The following is a 19,716-nucleotide window of genomic DNA, read 5'->3' as shown; positions in this document are numbered from 1 at the left end:
ACGCAACAGTCGGGCGGACGGCTGGTCAGCACACGTCAGCGAGCGCAGCAACCGGGCGGGAGCAAGCCATGAAGGTTCCGACGACAGTTGGACTCCCGTCAATGATCTTTTGCGTATACACGTCATCCTTGGATTGCCTCCGAAATCCTTATTTTCACATGTTTGACATGAATGTTTTCAGTGCCCCTTAAAATAAATTAAGGGTAGCGGCCCGATACAGGGTCTGATAAACCCGTATTTTGACGGTTATTTTACAGTTCGAGGCATTGTGCAGACCAATCCTTATTTTCACAGGTTTGACATGAATGTTTTCAGTGCCCCTTAAAATAAATTAAGGGTAGCGGCCCGATACGGGGTCTGATAAACCCGTATTTTGACGGTTATTTTACAGTTCGGGGCATTGTACGGGTCTGCTAGAGATCCTCTTAGTGTCTCACCTCCACAATAACCTCTCTCTGAATGCTGTAAGGTCAACATGATGCCCTCACTGCTCATCAAACAAGGGGATGTGCCGAGGAGGGCAAAGAGCATCAGGTTGGAGAAGGAGAGGTGGGAATTTTGCTATATGATCTCATAGTTTAATACTCCCTCCGTTCAAAAATACTTGTCCTAAAAATGCATATAATGAATGTATCTATAATTAAAATAAGTCTAGATACATTCATCTCTAGGACAAGTATTTCCAGACGGAGGTAGTATAATGGAGCAATGTTACTAACTCTTTTAGAATTTTTAAAAAATCCAAAAGATGATTTTTACATTGTTTTCACCACTTTCCACCAAAATTTGGATTTCAGCATTTTGTCAGCAAACATTCATTAATCTGGTTCCCCGGACAACAAAGTAATGATAAGATGTTATTATTTCAGGTAGTTGCTTAAAATTTAACAATAGAGCACCCCCCACAAAGCATAGTTCTCCTTTTGGCCATCAAAGGTTTATGTCATAGAGCTTTCAAATGTCAAACAACAGTACAATAATCATTGAATTTTTCAAAATTGTTCACCTAGTTGCAGCCAGAATATGCATACTCAAGCAGAATACCGCAGCACAAAACAGCGGTCACATTTGACAAGCATGCCAACTACCAGTAAGCAGCTAAGTGAAATGACGAGTTAATTTGCTTTATTCAACAATTGCTCCAACGATGGATAACACAACATTTGAGCCTCAAAGTAAGTTTGCAAGTCACACTTACTGCATCATTGCATATGCATGGAAAGAGGAAAAGAGTACAACTAGGAAATGATTCCAAAAATGTTAAATCACTCTTGGCAGATTATAGAACATGGAAATTTTCAACTGCTTTGACATTCAACAAAGCTTCACATCTAGTATCTGTGGGACAGCTTCTCCTGCTCCTTGTAGTACATGGCGTACCTGCATGGCATCAAACCAAGCCAAGAATGTCAAATGTTTGGCAATCACAAGACATTCCACTACTCAACTAACAGTAAAGGGATTTCAATACAATGCTCACAATAAAACGTTGTGAATTACATACAAGACTATCAAATGTGCTGCTGACAATAATCAGGAGGTTCAAGAGTACGAACTAATGAAATTATCCGTTGCCACAAGTCACAACCAAAAGTGAGGATTTCTTAGAACTATGAAAAGAAACATGTGCGCAAGATAAGGGGGGTCAGGATACTTGTGAGTTTTGTGACCCAAGGACTAAACCCAAACTCAATACTCTGTAGGAGGAACCTTCAAAGCAAGAGCATTTTTTTACTCAATTTCAAGCGTTAACTGATAGTTCAAACTAACTATGCAAATTCACAAAGTATATATAGATTCAAATCGCTAAAAGGCACGCAAAAGCATTACAGTGATGTCGTTATCAATACAAGATACTACAGATCTCGCAAACTTGAAGCTACAACTACATGGTTGCAGGATTCCCCATTAACAGTATGAAGCCTAACTTTCATCCGAGGGAGCTTCAACAGCAAGTACCACAACACCAATCAAGTAACCAAATCACATATAACCTCAGTCTTTTCAAGGTATGCGTCTCATGTACATTAACCAAATAGAAAGGTACCATGTGCCAATACCACCATCAACAACACAACGGAAGACCAAATAGTTTGATAATAAACAATATAATGGAGACAGGCAGCCATCGTCGGATGGCTCTCCTCAGGGCACAAAACATTTGCACAGTGAACTAGGTCTAACCTCCCCTGTCAATTCAATACCCCCACACAAGAAATTTAAACGGCCTGCACAAACCATTGCATTCGAATCAGAAGGTATGAATCCCCCCTATCATTTCAAACTCATTTCCTCAATGAAGAAACAATATGCCTGAACAAACCACTGCACTGAATTGACTAGTAGGTCTAAATCTCCCCTGCCATTTCAATCTCCGTTCCCCGCAAACCACCCGTAGCTCCCCCGGTCAACGTCGCGCAAACAAGATAGCACATCAGATGTCCTGTATCTAAAGGTAAATACGCACATAACACATGGAATCCAACGAAATCGGATACTCAACCGAACCCGAAAACGCATCTCGCAGCCAACCGAGACGCAACCCTAGATCCGCCCGACCAGGCATCCGCAGGGGAGAGCAGTGGGAGTGGGAGGGGGAGGGACGTACTGGTAGGTGCCGACGACGGGGGTGATGAGGAGCGTGGCGGAGATCCAGTTCTCGGAGACCTTGTGGTGGATCTTGGTGGTGATGTCCTTCCACAGGCCCGGCATCACCTGCTGCTGGAACGGCGACAGCGCGTACACCACCGCCTTCATACGCACAGGCATCTTCCCCATCTTTCGCCTCGCCGCTCCTCCTTCTTCCTCGGTCGGTGTGGATGCTCTCCTCCGGCTCCGATCAACCTCAGGACGATGGGGTGGGTGGGGTCGTTCGTTCCTTCCCCCGGGCTTAGGGTTCGGTATTTAGGACAGCTGCGGTTGGGCCCCGAGCCCATTCTGAGCGGCGTTTTGGACGGAGAAAATATCAGTACATAATTAGCCTGGCCCAGTTAGGAAAGAAGAAGGAAAAACAAAGGGAAGTTTCTTTTTATTTTTTTGAGCGGGCTCACGTCGGTGTTAGGTGACAAACCTCAAATGTGTTGGTTACTCAAAAAAAAAAAACATCAAACGTGTTTCTATAAAAAGACATCAAATAATGAAATTTTGTTTCTTCAAATAATGATAAAATTTGCTCAAAAAATCAAATAGTGATAAAAGAACATCAAATACTCCTCGGCGGAAGCATTGAATTTTTTTGACAATGGGTTGTTTACGATTATGCAGATTATAAAGTTATAAAGTCCAGTTTTCTATTGATGAGATGCATGGTCGTGTTAGACGTACTTGTATGCAAACATGGGTTTTCATGGCCCGTCCAGTGTTGAGGATATCGCTTATTGTTAGCGTCTAGGTCGGCTGGAGATTAGAGATTAATCGAAAATCATACTATTAATCGATTTTATCGATTGACTATTTATCATTCATTTTTATACAAATCACATGTTTTTGCATACACAGTTTTTGCATACACAGTGGAGAATTGTACATGGTATTGTTGATATTAGTAGTGGGCCTTAGGCCCATAAGAGAATTTCAAAAAATCTCTAAGGGCCCATGTAGGTGGTGGCATGACAAGGTGGTGGTGGGAAGTTTAGTCCCACCCCGCTAGTGGAGGAGAAGTTGGACCCCTTTATAAGGGTCTCTCTTCCACATGCTATTGGAGAGTGAGAAGAGAAGGTGCCCTCGCGCACTCCTCCTCCGTCGCCGCCCGCCACGCCTCGTCCTGACGCGGGTTGCGGGAATGAGCCGAGCTCATTCGTTCCCTTTTGAGAGATGATGAGGGTGGGATTACACTTCTGCAATCCCACTATGTTGTTGAGCTCAGGCGGATTAAGTGGGTTAAGAGTATGTTTAGTAGAACCCTTAAACCCTTAAAGCAGTTTTAAGGGTTGAAAAACAGAGACAAAGACTAGAACCCTCAAACCCAACCGTTAAACTCCTTTAAGGGTTGGGTTTGAGGGTTTACTCTTTGCCTCAACCCCAACCTTTAAATCTATCATTTGACATCTCACAATTTATGATTATAAGAACACAATCAATCTCTAAACAAACTACTAAATGACAATCATTGATGCATGGTTTAATAGTTTACATCACAAAATCATCATCTTCCCCCTCTCATCGGCACCATCACCCAAAAGTTGCACCTCGGCGCCATCTCCTAGACCACATGCGGGCTCCATCAAGCATCTCCATAGGCGCCGGTGGAGTCGTCCACACCGCCATCGCCACAACTACTCATCGGAGTGTCACCTCGAAAAGTAGAAGACGCACCACGGAACATCCTCTTCCTCTCCGCGATGTCCTTCTTGTAGTCCTTCCACCATTGCAACTGGTCTTGATCCATGTCCTTCTTGGACATCATCATGTGCTCCTTCTCTTCCACCATGAGTTCTTTCCATACCTTTGCCTCTTTGAGCTTGATCATCCTCTCCTCCAAGTCGGCCTTGCGCTTTGCTTCTTCACGCTTTGCTTCAACTTGTGCAAGCTTGACCTCTTTCTTCTTCCCGGTGATAAGAAGCTTTGTCTCCAATGTCTTCGTTGTCAATTCCTCTCTTGCCTTCATCATGTGCTCCATCTTCTCCCTTAGGCTTGACGCCTCTCCTTCCATCTTCACGCTTAGCTTGCCCTTCTTGGTTCCCTCGGGCTTGCCCAAGTTCCTCTCCTCCTCATCTTCACTATCATCCATCCTAAGCATTGCCGACTTCTTGGGTGCGGTCTCTTGATCCCTCAACTTTCACTTGTCAAAGGTTTGAAGAATTGCCCAAGCATGCTTAAATGGGAATGGCTTGCCCTTGGAAGCGGCCATCTCCTTGTACCTCATGCCGGCAATTGTCTCCTATCAATCACACATAATCACATAAGAACCCACCAATAGCATAGTACACACACATAATCAAAATAGTGAAGAGATATGTACTCACATAGTCACTCTCCACGGTTCCACTAGGTGGTGCATCCCTCACTTGGTCCATGGCCACACTCCAACGAGCACAAGCGGGCTTCATCAACTTCCACCGGCCTTGAAGCGACCGGTAAGTGCGAGAGATGAACCCACTATTCTTCGGCTTGATCCTAAAATAGTTGTCCTCGATCCTTTGCCAATACCGTTTACCGGTTTGTTCGGTGTCGGTGCTTGCATGCATCCATCCCCACAGCTGCCCAAGCACGAACCAAGAGGATATCTTCCGCCTTGGTGTAGTTTGTCGACCGCGCGTGTGGGCGGGAAGCGGCGGTGAATGCCTCCTCCCCTATCTCGGCCACCTCTTCCTCGTCATCCCCTTCATCCTCCTCATCTTCCTCCAAGTCGTCACCAACCCTGAAGGGTTCTAGAGGCGGAGCCCCGAGGTCCACCTTCGCGTCTTGGAGGAGGTCCATGAACGAGGATGGGGTTGCCATTTTCTCGAACACCTCGTGCGCGGCGGGAGGAGGTTCGACGACGGCGACGGGCGGGGCCGTGGGCTTCTTCCACGGCTTCTTCATGGCCGGGGACGAGCCGACGACCTTGGAGGAAGCCCCTCGCGGCCCATGGGAGGCCGCCTTCGGCCGGCTCTTCTTGGGGGCAGGCGCGACGGCGGGGGCGGGCGCCCGGGCGGGAGCTGGGGAGACGGGAGGAGGCGGTGCGAGGCCCGCCCGCCGCCGCTTGGCCCGACGTGGGTCGCCGCCACCACGTCGGCCACGGTCGGGTGCCGGGCGGGTGCGGGACCCGAGTCGGGCGGGGCGGGCGTGGCGGCGGCGGAGGCCTCCATGGCTGGCGCGGGGCGAGGCGGCGGGAGGAGCCGGGGAGGTGGGGATGAAATTTCCCTCCCGCACGAGAGGAAAGAGGAGTGCGGTTTGGGGGGAGTTTTTCCTTCCAACCCTCACTTCTACAGGTTGGGAAACAGTTTGAGGGTTGGTCCTCTCAGTTTTTTTACAGGTTTGAGGGTTTAGAGGTTCTAGTCTACGGCTTTTTTTCGACGAAAACTGTAAAAAAACAGTTATTTTTAGGGGTTTGAGGGTTTGAGGGCTATGCTAAACTTGCTCTAAGTGGGGTAAGACGAAAACTCTTAACACATGAATTGATCATCGATAAAACATAGAATATAGTTAGATGGTGCACACAACAGGACGTCGCCGAGCTTGCAGCCTCCACACAACCCTGCCCAGCGGGTCACGAACGTGCATCAACGAGGTTGGTCTGGACTCTGGAGTGCAACGCAGGTGTTCCCGGCCATTATGGTGTGTACTGTATCGATGTGCCCAACGGCTTCGCAGTCACCACCTGCGCAAGCGAAATAAACCGGTGAGGGACTCCGTAACAACGCAGTAGCCACCGGCGAGGGAGGTCGATCTCGGTGAGGGTGACGCCCACGTCGGCCCTGCTGACGAGCTGGCCGCGGGCAATATGGCCGGCATGGACGTGGCGGACGACTCCATGCATGTCCCTAGCCACCATCAGTCCATCACCATGGGCTGCGTCCTGACTCCTGAGGTCCCAAGAAACGTCAAGCATTTCGCCGTACTTAATAAGCTGGTTGGTTTGTGTCACGCCCAAGATGCGATCCTATCCTCAATTTAGCACGAGGGCCTCGTCAGGGATAGAAGCGCATCTCGTCGTGTCGCAAGAATGGATATCGTTATAAGTACATGTACTGAAAAGAAGAGATATATAGAATTGGCTTACACTCGCCACAAGCTACATCAGTACATTACATAATCATCAAGAGTAAGAGCAGGGTCCAACCACGGACGAAAACAAACGACAAAAGAAGAACGACGTCCATCCTTGCTATCCCAGGCTGCCGGCCTGGAACCCATCCTAGATCGATGAAGAAGAAGAAGAAGCAACTCCAAATGAACAATCAACGCGCTCGCGCCAAGTACCCTTTACCTGTACCTGCAACTGGTGTTGTAGTAATCTGTGAGCCAGAGGGGACTCAGCAATCTCATTTCCAAAGGTAACAAGACTAGCAAAGCTTAATGGGTGAGACATGGTTAAGTGGTGAGGTTGCAGCAGCGACTAAGCATATATGAGGTGGCTAACTTACGAGTACAAGAAATAAGAGGGGGAAGATCTACGCATAACGGACGTGAACTACTGATGATCAAATGAATGATCCTGAACACCTACCTACGTCAGACATAACCCCACCGTGTCCTTGATCGGAGAAGGAACTCACGAAAGAGACAGTCACGATTACGCACACAGTTGGCATATTTTAATTAAGTTAACTTAGAGTTATCTAGAACCAATGTTAAACAAAGTTTCCACGTTGCCACATAACCGCGGGCACGGCTTTTCGAAAAGATTTAACCCTGCAGGGGTGCTCCAACTAGTCCATCACAAAATTACCACAAGCCGCATAGAAATCCTCAATCACGAAGCTCGCGATCTCATCGGATTCCCTAGTGGAAAACCTCAACTCTGAGATTACCCAAAACATCACCGGAATCCCGATGCACAAGATATCTCGTCAAAGGTAAAACTAATCCAGCAAGGCCGCCCGACGTGTCGACGATCCCGATAGGAGCCGCGTATCTCGTTCTCAGGACACGACGGATAAGCACAGCGTACGGTGGCCTCATAGAAATCTCCCGAGTTGCCCCGGGTTGGCCCCACTAACGGCTCTAGTTTTGGACCAGCACCAACAGCACTGGCCCCCTGTATTATGTGAAATTACTCCTCGGGGTCATGACGCCCTATGCTTTCAGTATTAACAAGTTATTATGTTGGGAAAATGTAGTACCAATGTTGGGCCTTGCCAGATCAGCTTTAATCTAAAACGAATTATCAAGGGGGTCCCCATAACAACCCCGATCGTGTTAGGAGCGCTCATTTATGGAACATAACACCGGTAGCCGAAACTAAGGGGGCAAAGGTGGAACAAAACACCAGGCTAGAAAGGCCGAGCCTTCTACCTTTTACCAAGTATATAGGTGCATTAAATTAAATAGCATTTAATATGGTAATATAACAAAGAACCCATGTTATCACATTGAAGCATCTGCACCTGCAACTAGCAACGCTAACAACAGGGTTAAGCAAGCGGTAACATAGCCAATCAGTCGTTTCCTAGGTCGAACAGGTTGAAGATAATCATGGCATTGTTGAGAGGCTGATATTTAACATGTGGTAGGCAACGAGACATAATTGATAGAAGCGATAAATCTAGCATGGCAATGATAGTAATGGTATCTGGGGAAATGGTCATCTTGCCTGAGATCCCGCTTGTGAGAAGATTGACTCCGAGAAGTCGGCGAACCAACGTAGTCGAACGGGTCCTCACAGTCCGACACGCTTGCGGAACTCTATCGAGACGGAGCAATCTGGAAACAAACATCAACACAGATATTCACCACAAGATGCAAGACACATATGATGCATGAATGGTCTAATGCAAGGCATGACAATCACAACAATCAAACACTACACATTAAGTGAAGCTCGATATGACGAAACTCCACGTTTAATTATTTAGTTCACTCCCGTTCAGGTACGCGGCTTTATTAAATGTTGTTAAACATGGCACGAGGGTGAAGCACAAATTAATCTACCTCTAGGCATTTTAAATGAGGCCGAAAACGTCATATAGCATCTCCGAAATGACCCCACGCGTTAAATTCTAAATCTGTCCAGATTTATCCTAACCACATTTTATGTTTGTTAAACAGCAAAACAAAGTGGTTCACGTGAAACTACACGTCGTTCTAGTCCATTTACATATATGACACATCTCCAACGGAGCTACGGTTAATTAGCTATGAATTAAAACATTTTAACACGGTAACACACAAATCAATGCAAACAACGCGTTTTATTACTTTTATCATGCATGGAAGTGGCTTTTGCAAAACTACGCAAAATTCTACACATTCTATAATCTACGATTTTTGCATGCGATGCATGGTTTAATACTTAATAGCCGCCTAAAAGATGACATTTTGTAAATAGGCAGTGCATTGGACAAGTGACCAAATGCATAGCAAAGAAGAAAAAAATGCAAAAGTGAGGTGCAGCCGTGGGGATTTGATCCCTGGCCTCCTGGGTGAATACTAGCTTTGCTAACCACAGCGGTATGGTTTATGATGCTTGTGGGGAGTTACTGCAAATGAAACATACGCTAGCGCTGAACTGAACGAAAAAAATGCAACAAAAAATGAAATGAAAATGGTGGGCACGCTCTGATTGGATCTCAGGTCTCCCGAGTTGCAACGCAGCACGCTGACCAGTGTGCTAGAAGCGGGAAGTGATACAAAACTGGATTCGCTGCAGATGAAACAGACCCTGATGCTTACCTGATGAAACTGAACATGAAACAGAGACTTGCTGATGTCTCCTTTGGCTGGAGATGCAATCGCAGGTGCGGCGACGCGACTGGGTGTCGGCGTGTGCGCCGGGGACGGGCAGTCCGGCTCTGGGCTCCGGATCCAGCAGAGGGGCATCCATTTCTAGCGACGGCGGGGCCCGTCAAGGTTGACCAGGGCAGCGGCAAAGCGGAGCTCGGCAAGCGCCATGGCTCTCTCCTGCTGCTGCGCCATACAAAGAAAGAGAAAAAGACCTTGAGGACAGGAAACTAAGACCGGACCAGAGAGAGAGAGCTAGGGGCGACGAGGAGGAGGTCCGGCGGCTTGCCTGAGTTACACGAGAGGCGGGAGACGGGGCTGCTCCGGTGAGCACCGACTGGAGGCGACGGGCTCTCCAGAGGGGAGGCTTTGGCGCTGGTTCACGGGTCCTCGGGCTGCTCCAGTGGCTCATGGCCCTCGCGGAGGCCGAGGCGCTCGCGGAGCTCACGGTCAGGGACGAGGAGGAGGGGTTCGAGGGTGTGACGAAGACGAAGTAGGGGACGCAGAGAAGTGGACGTCGAGGAAGAAGCCTTCGGGGTCCTGTGGTCCGAAGCGGGGGTGAGGAAGACGACGGAGACGATCTTGACGCCCCCGAGAAAGGAGACAGTTGCTTGGTTCAAACCGAGCGCGAGCTCCAACTTGGATCATGTCACGCCCAAGATGCGACCCTTTCTCAATTTGGCACGAAGGCCTCGTCAGGGATAGAAGCGCATCTCGTCGTGTCGCGAGAATGGATATCGTTACAAGTACATGTACTGAAAAGAAGAGATATATATAGAGAGTCGGCTTACACTCGCCACAAGCTACATCAGAGTCACATCAGTACATTACATAATCATCAAGAGTAAGAGCAGGGTCCGACTACGGACGAAAACAAACGAGAAAAGAAGAACGACGTCCATCCTTGCTATCCCAGGCTGCCGGCCTGGAACCCATCCTAGATCGATGAAGAAGAAGGAGAAGAAGCAAATCCAAATGAACAATCAACGCGCTCGCGTCAAGTAACCTTTACCTGTACCTGCAACTGGTGTAGTAGTAATCTGTGAGCCACAGGCGACTCAGCAATCTCAATTCCAAAGGTATCAAGACTAGCAAAGCTTAATGGGTGAGGCATGGTTAAGTGGTGAGGTTGCAGCAGCGACTAAGCATATATTTGGTGGCTAACTTACGAGTACAAGAAATAAGAGGGGGAAGATCTACGCATAACGGACGTGTCTACTGATGATCAAAAGAATGATCCTGAACACCTACCTACGTCAGACATAACCCCACCGTGTCCTCGATCGGAGTAAGAACTCACGAAGGAGACAGTCACGGTTACACACACAGTTGGCAAGTTTTAATTAAGTTAACTTCAAGTTATCTAGAACCAGTGTTAAACAAAGCTTCCACGTTGCCACATAACCGCGGGCATGGCTTTCCGAAAAGATTTAACCCTGCAGGGGTGCTCCAACTAGTCCATCACAAATTACCACAAGCCGCATAGAAATCCTCAATCACGAAGCTCGCGATCTCGTCGGATTCCCTAGTGGAAAACCTCAACTCTGAGATTACCCAAAGCATCACCGGAATCCCGATGCACAAGATATCTCGTCAAAGGTAAAACTAATCCAGCAAGGCCACCCGGTGTGTCGACGAACCCGATAGGAGCCGCGTATCTCGTTCTCAGGACACACCGTCTACGCATAGTGGACGGGAACCAAACCTCGAGTTGCCCCGAGGTGGCACCGCCGACTGCTAGGTGGGTGGACCAACACTCATGCGGAGCACTGGCCCGGGGGTTGATTAAATTATCCTCGGGGTCCGGAAAGTCCCTATGCAATTTTATTAGGTGATTAGGCAAATGTAGTACCAATGTTGGGCCTTGCCAGACCAGCTTTAATCTAAACGAATTATCAAGGGGGTCCCCATAACAACCCCGATCGTGTTAGGAGCGCTCATTTATGGAACATAACACCGGTAGCCGGAAACTAAGGGGGCAAAGGTTGAACAAAACACCAGGCTAGAAAGGCCGATCCTTCCACCTTTTACCAAGTATATAGGTGCATTAAATTAAATAGCATTTAATATGGTGATATAACAAGGAACCCAGGTTATCACATGGAAGCAACTGCACCTGCAACTAGCAACGCTAACAACAGGGTTAAGCAAGCAGTAACATAGCCAATCAGCGGTTTGCTAGGTCGAACGGGTTGAAGGTTTCATGGCATTGTTGGGAGGATGAAATTTAACAAGTGGTAGGCAACGAGACATAAACGATAGAAGCGATAAAAAACTAGCATGGCAATGATAGTAATGGTATCTGGGGAAATGGTCATCTTGCCTGAGATCCCGCTTGGAAGAAGAATGCCTCCGTGAAGCAGACGAACCGACGTAGTCGAACGGGTCCTCACATCCGACACGTTGCGGTACTCTATCGAGACGAAGCAAACCGGAAACACAAATCAACACACGGAATTCACCACACGATGCACAACACAAATGATGCATGAACAGCTGAATACATGTAAGTCACGGCATGACAATTCACACAATCAAACACTACACATTAAGTGAAGTTCAATATGCAACGAGTTGCATATTAACGAAACTACACGTTTATTTATTTAGTTCTATCCCGATTAAATACACGGCAATATTAAATGTGGTTACACATGGCAAGAGGTGAAGCGTAATTAAACTACCTATCTAGGCACTTTAAATGAGGTCGGAAATGACATATAGCACCTCCGAGACGACCTCACATGTTAATTTACAATTCTGTTCAGATCTGAACTAATGCATTTAATTAGTTGTTAAACAGAAAAACAAATAGGTTCACGTGATTCTACACGTCAATTTGAGCAATCTACACATAAATATCATCTCCAACGGAGCTACGGATCAAAAGATACAAGCACCGCAAGATATGATGGCATGAATGCAATATGTGTGCAACGACGATCACGAGCACTTCAAAACATGCACCCAGCAAGGGAAAATGAAACTACACAAGATTCTAAGCAAGTTTCATCTAGGACACGATCAAATCGGAGCTACGGTTCAACAACTACGAGCAAAACAAGAAATGACTACAATCTGCCAAAATCAGCCACATAACATTTTCTACACCCCACAACTATGGGCTACACAACTCCGATATGCTCAAGCAAGGCATGGAACGGAAGAGGGCAAGAAGCACTACTACAAACAACTAACAACAACTAGCATGGCATCATGGATCACTAGGAAAAGAAGTCACAAAATGGCATCTCACACACTATTTCAGACTTAGTGAAAATTACACCTCATGAAAGTGCAGTTTTCGGTCTGAAGAAATATTGACAGCAGCAAAACCATAAGCTACAGGACTCCAAATGGCATGAAAATTTACAGAATGCAAGAGAAACACAAGGGGTACAACTAACTCCATTGGACCAACCTCAAAAGAGCTACAGATCAAAAGACACAAGCAAGACAAGACAACAACAAAATAATAACAGATTCCAGACTTAGAAATATTTCAGCTCCTCAAAATCAGCACTATTTCTAGCAACTTGAGAGCAATCAAACTACACCTAACACATGCATTTCTATTGCAACTAAAAATACCAGCGGCTAGACTAAACACCCAAGAACAACTCCCTAGTTGACAACTTAATCAAACGGAGCATGGAATGAATCCTACGAATTAAACAAAAGGGCATCACGGCAAAATATCGCGCGAACCAACTTGCTCTAATGCTAAAACTAATTGCACAGAAAAATCCCATGAATTTTTCTACCCCGGAAACATATAAAATATGTGGGGTTGCACAACAAAAATAATGCCACACTTAAATACGAGATAAAAACCTATTCACAGAAAAATAAACTACCGGCAATCCCTACACGCAAAAATACCAATGACCGCTCTAAAATACATAGCAAGAGGGTTCCTCAAACATGGGCATTTATTCTACGGCATACGAGCAACCCGGTCTCGCACAAAAAAATAAAAGCGGGACGGAACCTATTGGGACAACACGCTAAACTAGGCATTAGGCATGCTAAACGACGTCAAACATTTATGCATGCTTTATAATCGGATTCTACGTGAAAAACTACACGAAAAACATATCTAATACGTTTTGATCCAACTTACGGATAAAATTCTATGGACGTTTGAAAAACAGCTAATATTCCTGAAATTAAAATAAAATCTGAAACCTGAAAAAAAATAGCTACGGGCCTAAACAAAGGGCGTAGCATAGCAAAAGATGCTTAGGGCAAGGATTAGAGGCGGCACGGGACTCACCCACGGGCTGTGGTCCAAGAGGAGGCGGTCTGGAGGAGGCTTGGGCCGGCGCTGGCGGTGGGGAGGCCGAACGGCCGAGCTGAGCCCAGGCGGTGGAGGCCGAGCGAGGCCCAGGCTCGAGGCATCGGGAACCTCGTCGCACTCCCAGCGCTGCATGAACCCGAGCGCATGCGGGCGGCGGCGGCAGGCTGCCGGCAGCAGGGAGGGCGAGGCTCGGCGCTGTAGGCTGCCGGGGCATCGAGGGAGGCGGAATCCGGCGGGATCTGGCGACAGACGCCGGTGAGCAGCGAGATCTGGCGCGACGGGGTCGGCCGACGTTCAGGCGCGCGGCTTGACGACGGTGCTCCGGCGAGGCGAGGGAGCACCGGAGGTCTTCGGCTGCAGCAGCCTCGACCGGCTCGGGCTCTCCGGCGAGGGGAAGCCGGCGACGGGGCCTGGGGAGCCTGGTGTGGCGCCGACAGCCCGGCGGCTCGCCACCAGAGGCACGGGCACGGGAGCAGAACGGGCGGAGGCGGCGGTTTCGGGCCTGGCTGGGCCCGATATGGGCTCGGCGGGCCCAAGCGGCGGCAGAGGGACCGAGGGGAGGAGAGAGAGGGTGCGGGAGGCTAGGGTTGGCAAGGTTTTCGAGGTAGGGGAGAGGGGGCTGTCTAAAATGGAAGGGGAGGTGTGTTTAAATACGAAAGGGGGGCTAGGTTTAGCGAAATTTCGACCCGGATCCAACCGCGGGGTCGGATTCGAGTAATTCCGAATGCGGGAACGGGTACGCGGCCGTGTAGAGGGGATAACCGGAGACGAGAGGGAGAACGGGCGGCGCGGCAACGAGTTTTAAAACACCGGCAAATGTCCGACGAATAACCGAAGACGGTGCCGCTACGGTCGACCGTTCGGGTACCAGACGGACTCCGATCGCGACGAAATTCGACAGGCGGCCTGGCTATAACTAATCACGACCGCATGACAAGTTTCACCCCGATCAGAGAAAGTTTTCAACACACTTTTAAAACAGGGTTTTGACGATGACGCGGGCGCGTGCGTGTGTGGTCGGGCTCAGAACGGACAACGACGAGAACCGGTAACTAACAACGGATGCATGTTTTGAAAACTGGCGGCAACGGAGATGCCGTTTCAATGCAGATGATGCGAATGATGCGATGATGATGCGACAAAACAAAATAGACACAGGATGAAAACGGAAAGAAAAGTGGAATCCTGTGGAACGTCACTCTCGGGTTGTCACAACTCTCGTACACTACAAGAGGATCTCGGCCCGAGATCCAAGAATGAAAGGGGGAGAGGATGAGAAAGAACAACTGGTAAGAACTTAGTCACTTCTTTGACAAACGAGTGAAGCCAACAATCCTTGAAGGTTGCACAGAGATGAGGAATGCTATGAGAAAGAAGCAAGAATTCACGGAAAATTTCGGCAGCACTTCGGTAGGAAAATGGGACAAAAAATTCGAAAAGGTAGGAGAATTAGACAATATTCATAAAAATCAACTAAATAGAACAAGGGAACACCATGATCTTGATAGAACAACAAGATTGACCCAAAATAGCAACAACACAAGGCCTCCGGAAGAAGAGAATATGAACTAGCTCATACGGAAGCAGAGAATGAAGAAAAGAATGACAACTATCATCACGATAGAATTGAAGAGCCTCCGGATAGAAGAATAGACGGAGTAGTTGGAAAACCAACAACGAAAAGAACAAGATAGTAGTGGGCTTATGAAAATCAACTCAACAAATATGAGGTGACAAACAACCACTAAAATAAACAAGGATAGATTGGGAGCAACAAGAATCAAAACTTCTTACACTAAGAGGATACATTGAGAACTTGGATTAATGACAAGCACCATAATAGCAACAATCCATAGGAAAAGCTTTAGATGAAATCCACACCAAGATGGCTCAATGAAGAAATCATGGGTTGCAAATATCTCATGATCAAAGGATTGGTGGATTTAATTATCTCATTCTTGAAAGGAAATCTCTTCAAGGCTCCTACACTAACAAGAATGCTATAATACCACCTCAAAGGATAAAGGAAGAACAAATGCACTTGTAAATGCAAGATAAGAAAACTTGAGGTTCTCCAATTGAATCATGAAGAACACTTTGAGAATGAATTGATATCACGATGAACCACCATGAAGGACCTCCGTATACAAATGAATGATGCAAAGATATGAAGGAAGAAAGAATAAGATTATGACCTTGCCAAGATTTAGATGAAGCCTCACAAAGAGATTCTTGATAAAACTTAGAACTCCGGAAAAAAAGATGAGAACACTTGAGAAAAGAATTATATCATGAGCCACTCCGGAAGAAGAATTCAAATTAGTATGAACAAGAATAAGAATTATGTTATGCTCATCCTTCATCAACTTAAGTTGATGACAAGGAGCGGATTTTTGCATACCCCTTATTCTTCTTGAAAGAAACTTGAAGAGAGAGATAGATAAGCACCACTTGAAGCATAAATGAAGGAAGCACCGGTAAGAATTCATAATTGAATGGGGATACCAAGAATGAATGGAGATACATAAAAAATAAAGAGATCATGATCCACGTGAAATAAAACAAGAACAAGGCATCGGATAAACGAGAAACGAACGAAGAGACAACAATTGAGAAGAATCGAGGATGAAAGCTGAAAGTTGAGAACGAAGAATCTTCTAAAATGATGGTCTTCGGAGGATCGAGAATGAAAACAACTTAGAAATGCACCGGATAGCAAGAAATTAATCACTCATGATTGGAAACAATTCCAGATGATAACACAAGGCTGAAATGATGAATATCCAAGAGAATGAACCAAGATTGAGAGAAACACTCCTTCGGTCTTCAAAGGAGAGAATGATGAGAAGAACACCACCTAGAATAACTAAGACACCCCGGAATAATGAAGAATGCAAGGTTGAGCCAAATATGAGAATTAATTCGAATAGGCCTTGGAGAAGGGATATGACTGATGAATTCATACTTATGTCATAGTTGAAAAGAATTAAAGACCTCCGGAAAGATTACAGAGCTATATAAGATCCTCGGAAAAACCTGTGGGTTATGGGCCCACTCGAAGAAATCACCGTTGACAAGATTTCTTAGAAGAGGGATATTGCACCGGTACAAGTGAAAACTAGATAAGGTTGAGCACCTCGAAATAATTGAAAAGATTGGAAACAAGAACTACTGAGATAACTTCAACACTCCGAATCGGAAAGAGAGTGAATGAATAACAAGATAGGCTGATAAGAATTCCCAACATAGGAAAGAATTAACAAGGATGAAAAGGATATGATGAATACGGACAACTGAATTAAATTCACCAGAAAAAGATAACCAGATTGAAGGAATGATGCACTAGAACTCCTGAGAATCTTCACAATGAATCACCGGATAAGAGAGAAAAGAACAAGCAGCGGAAGCACCATGAAAAGAAAACTCTTGGATGAAAATCTAATCACTGAAGAAAAGGGGTGGGAGGGCGGGGAAAAACAAAGACAACTTGGGACAGATGAGACAAACTCCGGAAAGAATTCAGAGAATGATCTACAACAATTTAGAGAGGAATGAATTCAGTTGAAGAGAAGCACACCGGTTGGAAAAGAATTAATCATGACGACTCCGGTTGACAAAATTGATGAGACAATTGATTGAGCAAAAGGATTAGCATTCACATAAAAATATGAGAACACCTCTTGGAAAGATCTGAAATCACCACTTGACATCGAAGCAACACGAATTACCATATTCCAACAAAATAAAGGGATGAGGCTTATGAAACAAGCCAGAACAAACTCATGAGAAAGATTTCGTCCGATATTTTCGTGGACAGGAATCCACTAGATGTCGAACCCCAACCTAACATCATGCATTTGTTGGAAGATTGTCCTATAAGCAACTACTTGAATTCCCACCTAAGAATTCCCGAAATATCTGGTCATGCAATCTGGTACATGGATACACAGAGTAATAATTACACAACTCCTATACTAACCCGTCACCTGTATCACATCCGTCAACACACAACCAGAATCTCGGACCTTCATCTACAACATACCCTCGTGATCACCACAATACAAAGTATGGCAGTACTTCCGAACAATCTGCACCAGTACCCGGGACATCGGGGTTATCTCGCCACTACTAGTATTGAAGCAATTACGAACATCCTTCGTTCTGAGATATTAAGAAATCTGAATGATAACGATGTGCTCGAGAATCCCCTGGAGCTCAACTCCCCTGAGACTTAGAGCAGATAGGAGGCACCAAGACAGAACTCCGTCACATCGGCATCATATAGATTCCAAGAATATCCGCGTAATCCTAAATTTTTCTTGAGTGAGAAGAGGAGTAGAATTAAATTATTACGTCAAGATTCCTCACCAGAGCATAGAAGAGGAGAAAAAAGAATCCTACTCTCCGATATATAACTAGACTCAAAGCAGTTTTTCACTAGACTCGACTCGGCCAAGTTCGATCAATCAAGGGGGCTCCTAGGTCGGTATTGCTCTGATACCAACTTGTCACGCCCAAGATGCGACCCTATCCTCAATTTGGCACGAAGGCCTCGTCAGGGATAGAAGCGCATCTCGTCGTGTCGCAAGAATGGATATCGTTACAAGTACACACTACAAGAAATAAGCTCGTTTATGACAAAAAATATCGACGACGGTTTTATTGGTCATAGATCTATGACTAAAATCTACAAAAAGGTCATGAGGTGTCTAAGAGGGTCCAAACCGTAGAAATTTTTGACCATCTCTATCAAGAAGGTCATAATCCCATTGCCCAAAAAGGTCACTGGCATGTGTAGCTCTATTATGCCTGCATTGTAGGTCCTCCATGACAAAATTAAGAAGGTCATAGGCTTAAACAGAGGTGACTGGGCAGAAAACTCAACAATTTCGCCTATGTGTCTTGTATAGGTGTCGACAAGGCCACAAATGGAAAATGATTTTTATGTCCAAAGAAAATGAAAACTCCCTTTAGCAACATTGTTTGCCATTCCAAGATGCACCCTTGTGCAATTGTTTTTGACCGATTTCCTTCCGATTCCATCTGATTTCCTTCTGATTCGGCATAAAACTCTTTAAATGGAAAATATAGCTTTAGACGCCCGCCACGTGGCTCCAGAGTGTGACCCCCTTCATGAACGACACCGTCGTCTTCACTTGAGGGTGGAAACAGCCACACAATAGGTTACTTCTCATTCATGGAAACATTTATGCCTTAGATCGATGACATGCCGCACATCCACCCGATATTCATGTGTGGTAGCAGTCGGGCAGGTTCACGTGGTCTTAGACGAGGCCGCCGGATCCTTCACCGATGTGGATGCAGTTAGTAATTGCCCTCCTTCATCGGTCAAGAGGGTAGAAAAAATTAGAAGAAAAATAAAAAGAAGAACTCAATTGCATGAGCTTGATTCCTATTGGTGGAAACATTTGTTCCACGGATCGATGACGTGGCGCATATCCATCCATCTATCCATCTAGCTCTCCACCCCCACATCCCTCCATCCATCCATAGAGAAAAGGAAAAAAATAGGAGCCCACGAGAGAGAGAGCCCACCTAACTCCAGCGTCATCCCCCCACCCTCTCTGTCTCGTAACCTCGCTCTCCACGATCCCCTCTCCCTCGCCGCCGCCACCACCCACGCCGGCCTATTCCGGTGAGCTCTGACAACGGGAAGCACTCCCTCGAGCTCCCCAAGCTCCACGCCTCCTTCCCCTTCGTCCAGAATCCGTGCTCCCGCCCTCCATTGTTCCCCGTGGCTAGCTACGGTTTCGGCCGCCACCTCATCTCCGGCGACGGCGAGTCCAGCAGCCTGCGGATCCGGCACCGGGCTATCCCAGGTTGGTACTTCGACTCATTCCTTGCACAGATTCTCCCTCCCCACCTCCCAGGTTTACCTCTAGCCTAGCGGCCAATGCATCCTCTCTTGATTTGTTTTTGTTGTTGTCCGGTATCATGGTCCCATCTATGTTCTATACGACAGGTGTGTGCAAGGTTGATCTGGAGAAGAGATGGTGCTGCCCCGTTCACGACCTACCGGCCTCGACAACCTG

General features: G+C 46.5%; 1 protein-coding gene across 1 annotated transcript; it reads right to left on the bottom strand.

The window, feature by feature from the left end:
• Positions 1–1,108: 1,108 nt before the first annotated feature.
• On the bottom strand, positions 1,109–2,896 carry LOC123403261 (cytochrome b-c1 complex subunit 8-1, mitochondrial-like). The gene is made up of 2 exons (XM_045097205.1): positions 2,609–2,896; positions 1,109–1,380 (listed from the first exon to the last, which is right to left on the bottom strand). Exons 1-2 carry the CDS (start codon positions 2,776–2,778, stop codon positions 1,332–1,334), a joined length of 219 nt encoding a protein of 72 aa, XP_044953140.1. The 5' UTR covers positions 2,779–2,896; the 3' UTR covers positions 1,109–1,331.
• Between the last annotated feature and the right edge of the window lie 16,820 nt (positions 2,897–19,716).

The sequence above is a fragment of the Hordeum vulgare genome, chromosome 6H (genome assembly GCF_904849725.1).
Source record: "Hordeum vulgare subsp. vulgare chromosome 6H, MorexV3_pseudomolecules_assembly, whole genome shotgun sequence".
In the NCBI taxonomy this organism is placed as follows: Eukaryota; Viridiplantae; Streptophyta; class Magnoliopsida; order Poales; family Poaceae; genus Hordeum; species Hordeum vulgare.
The sequence above is the reverse complement of the archived record's forward strand: the minus strand, read 5'-3'. Positions and strand labels throughout refer to the sequence as shown.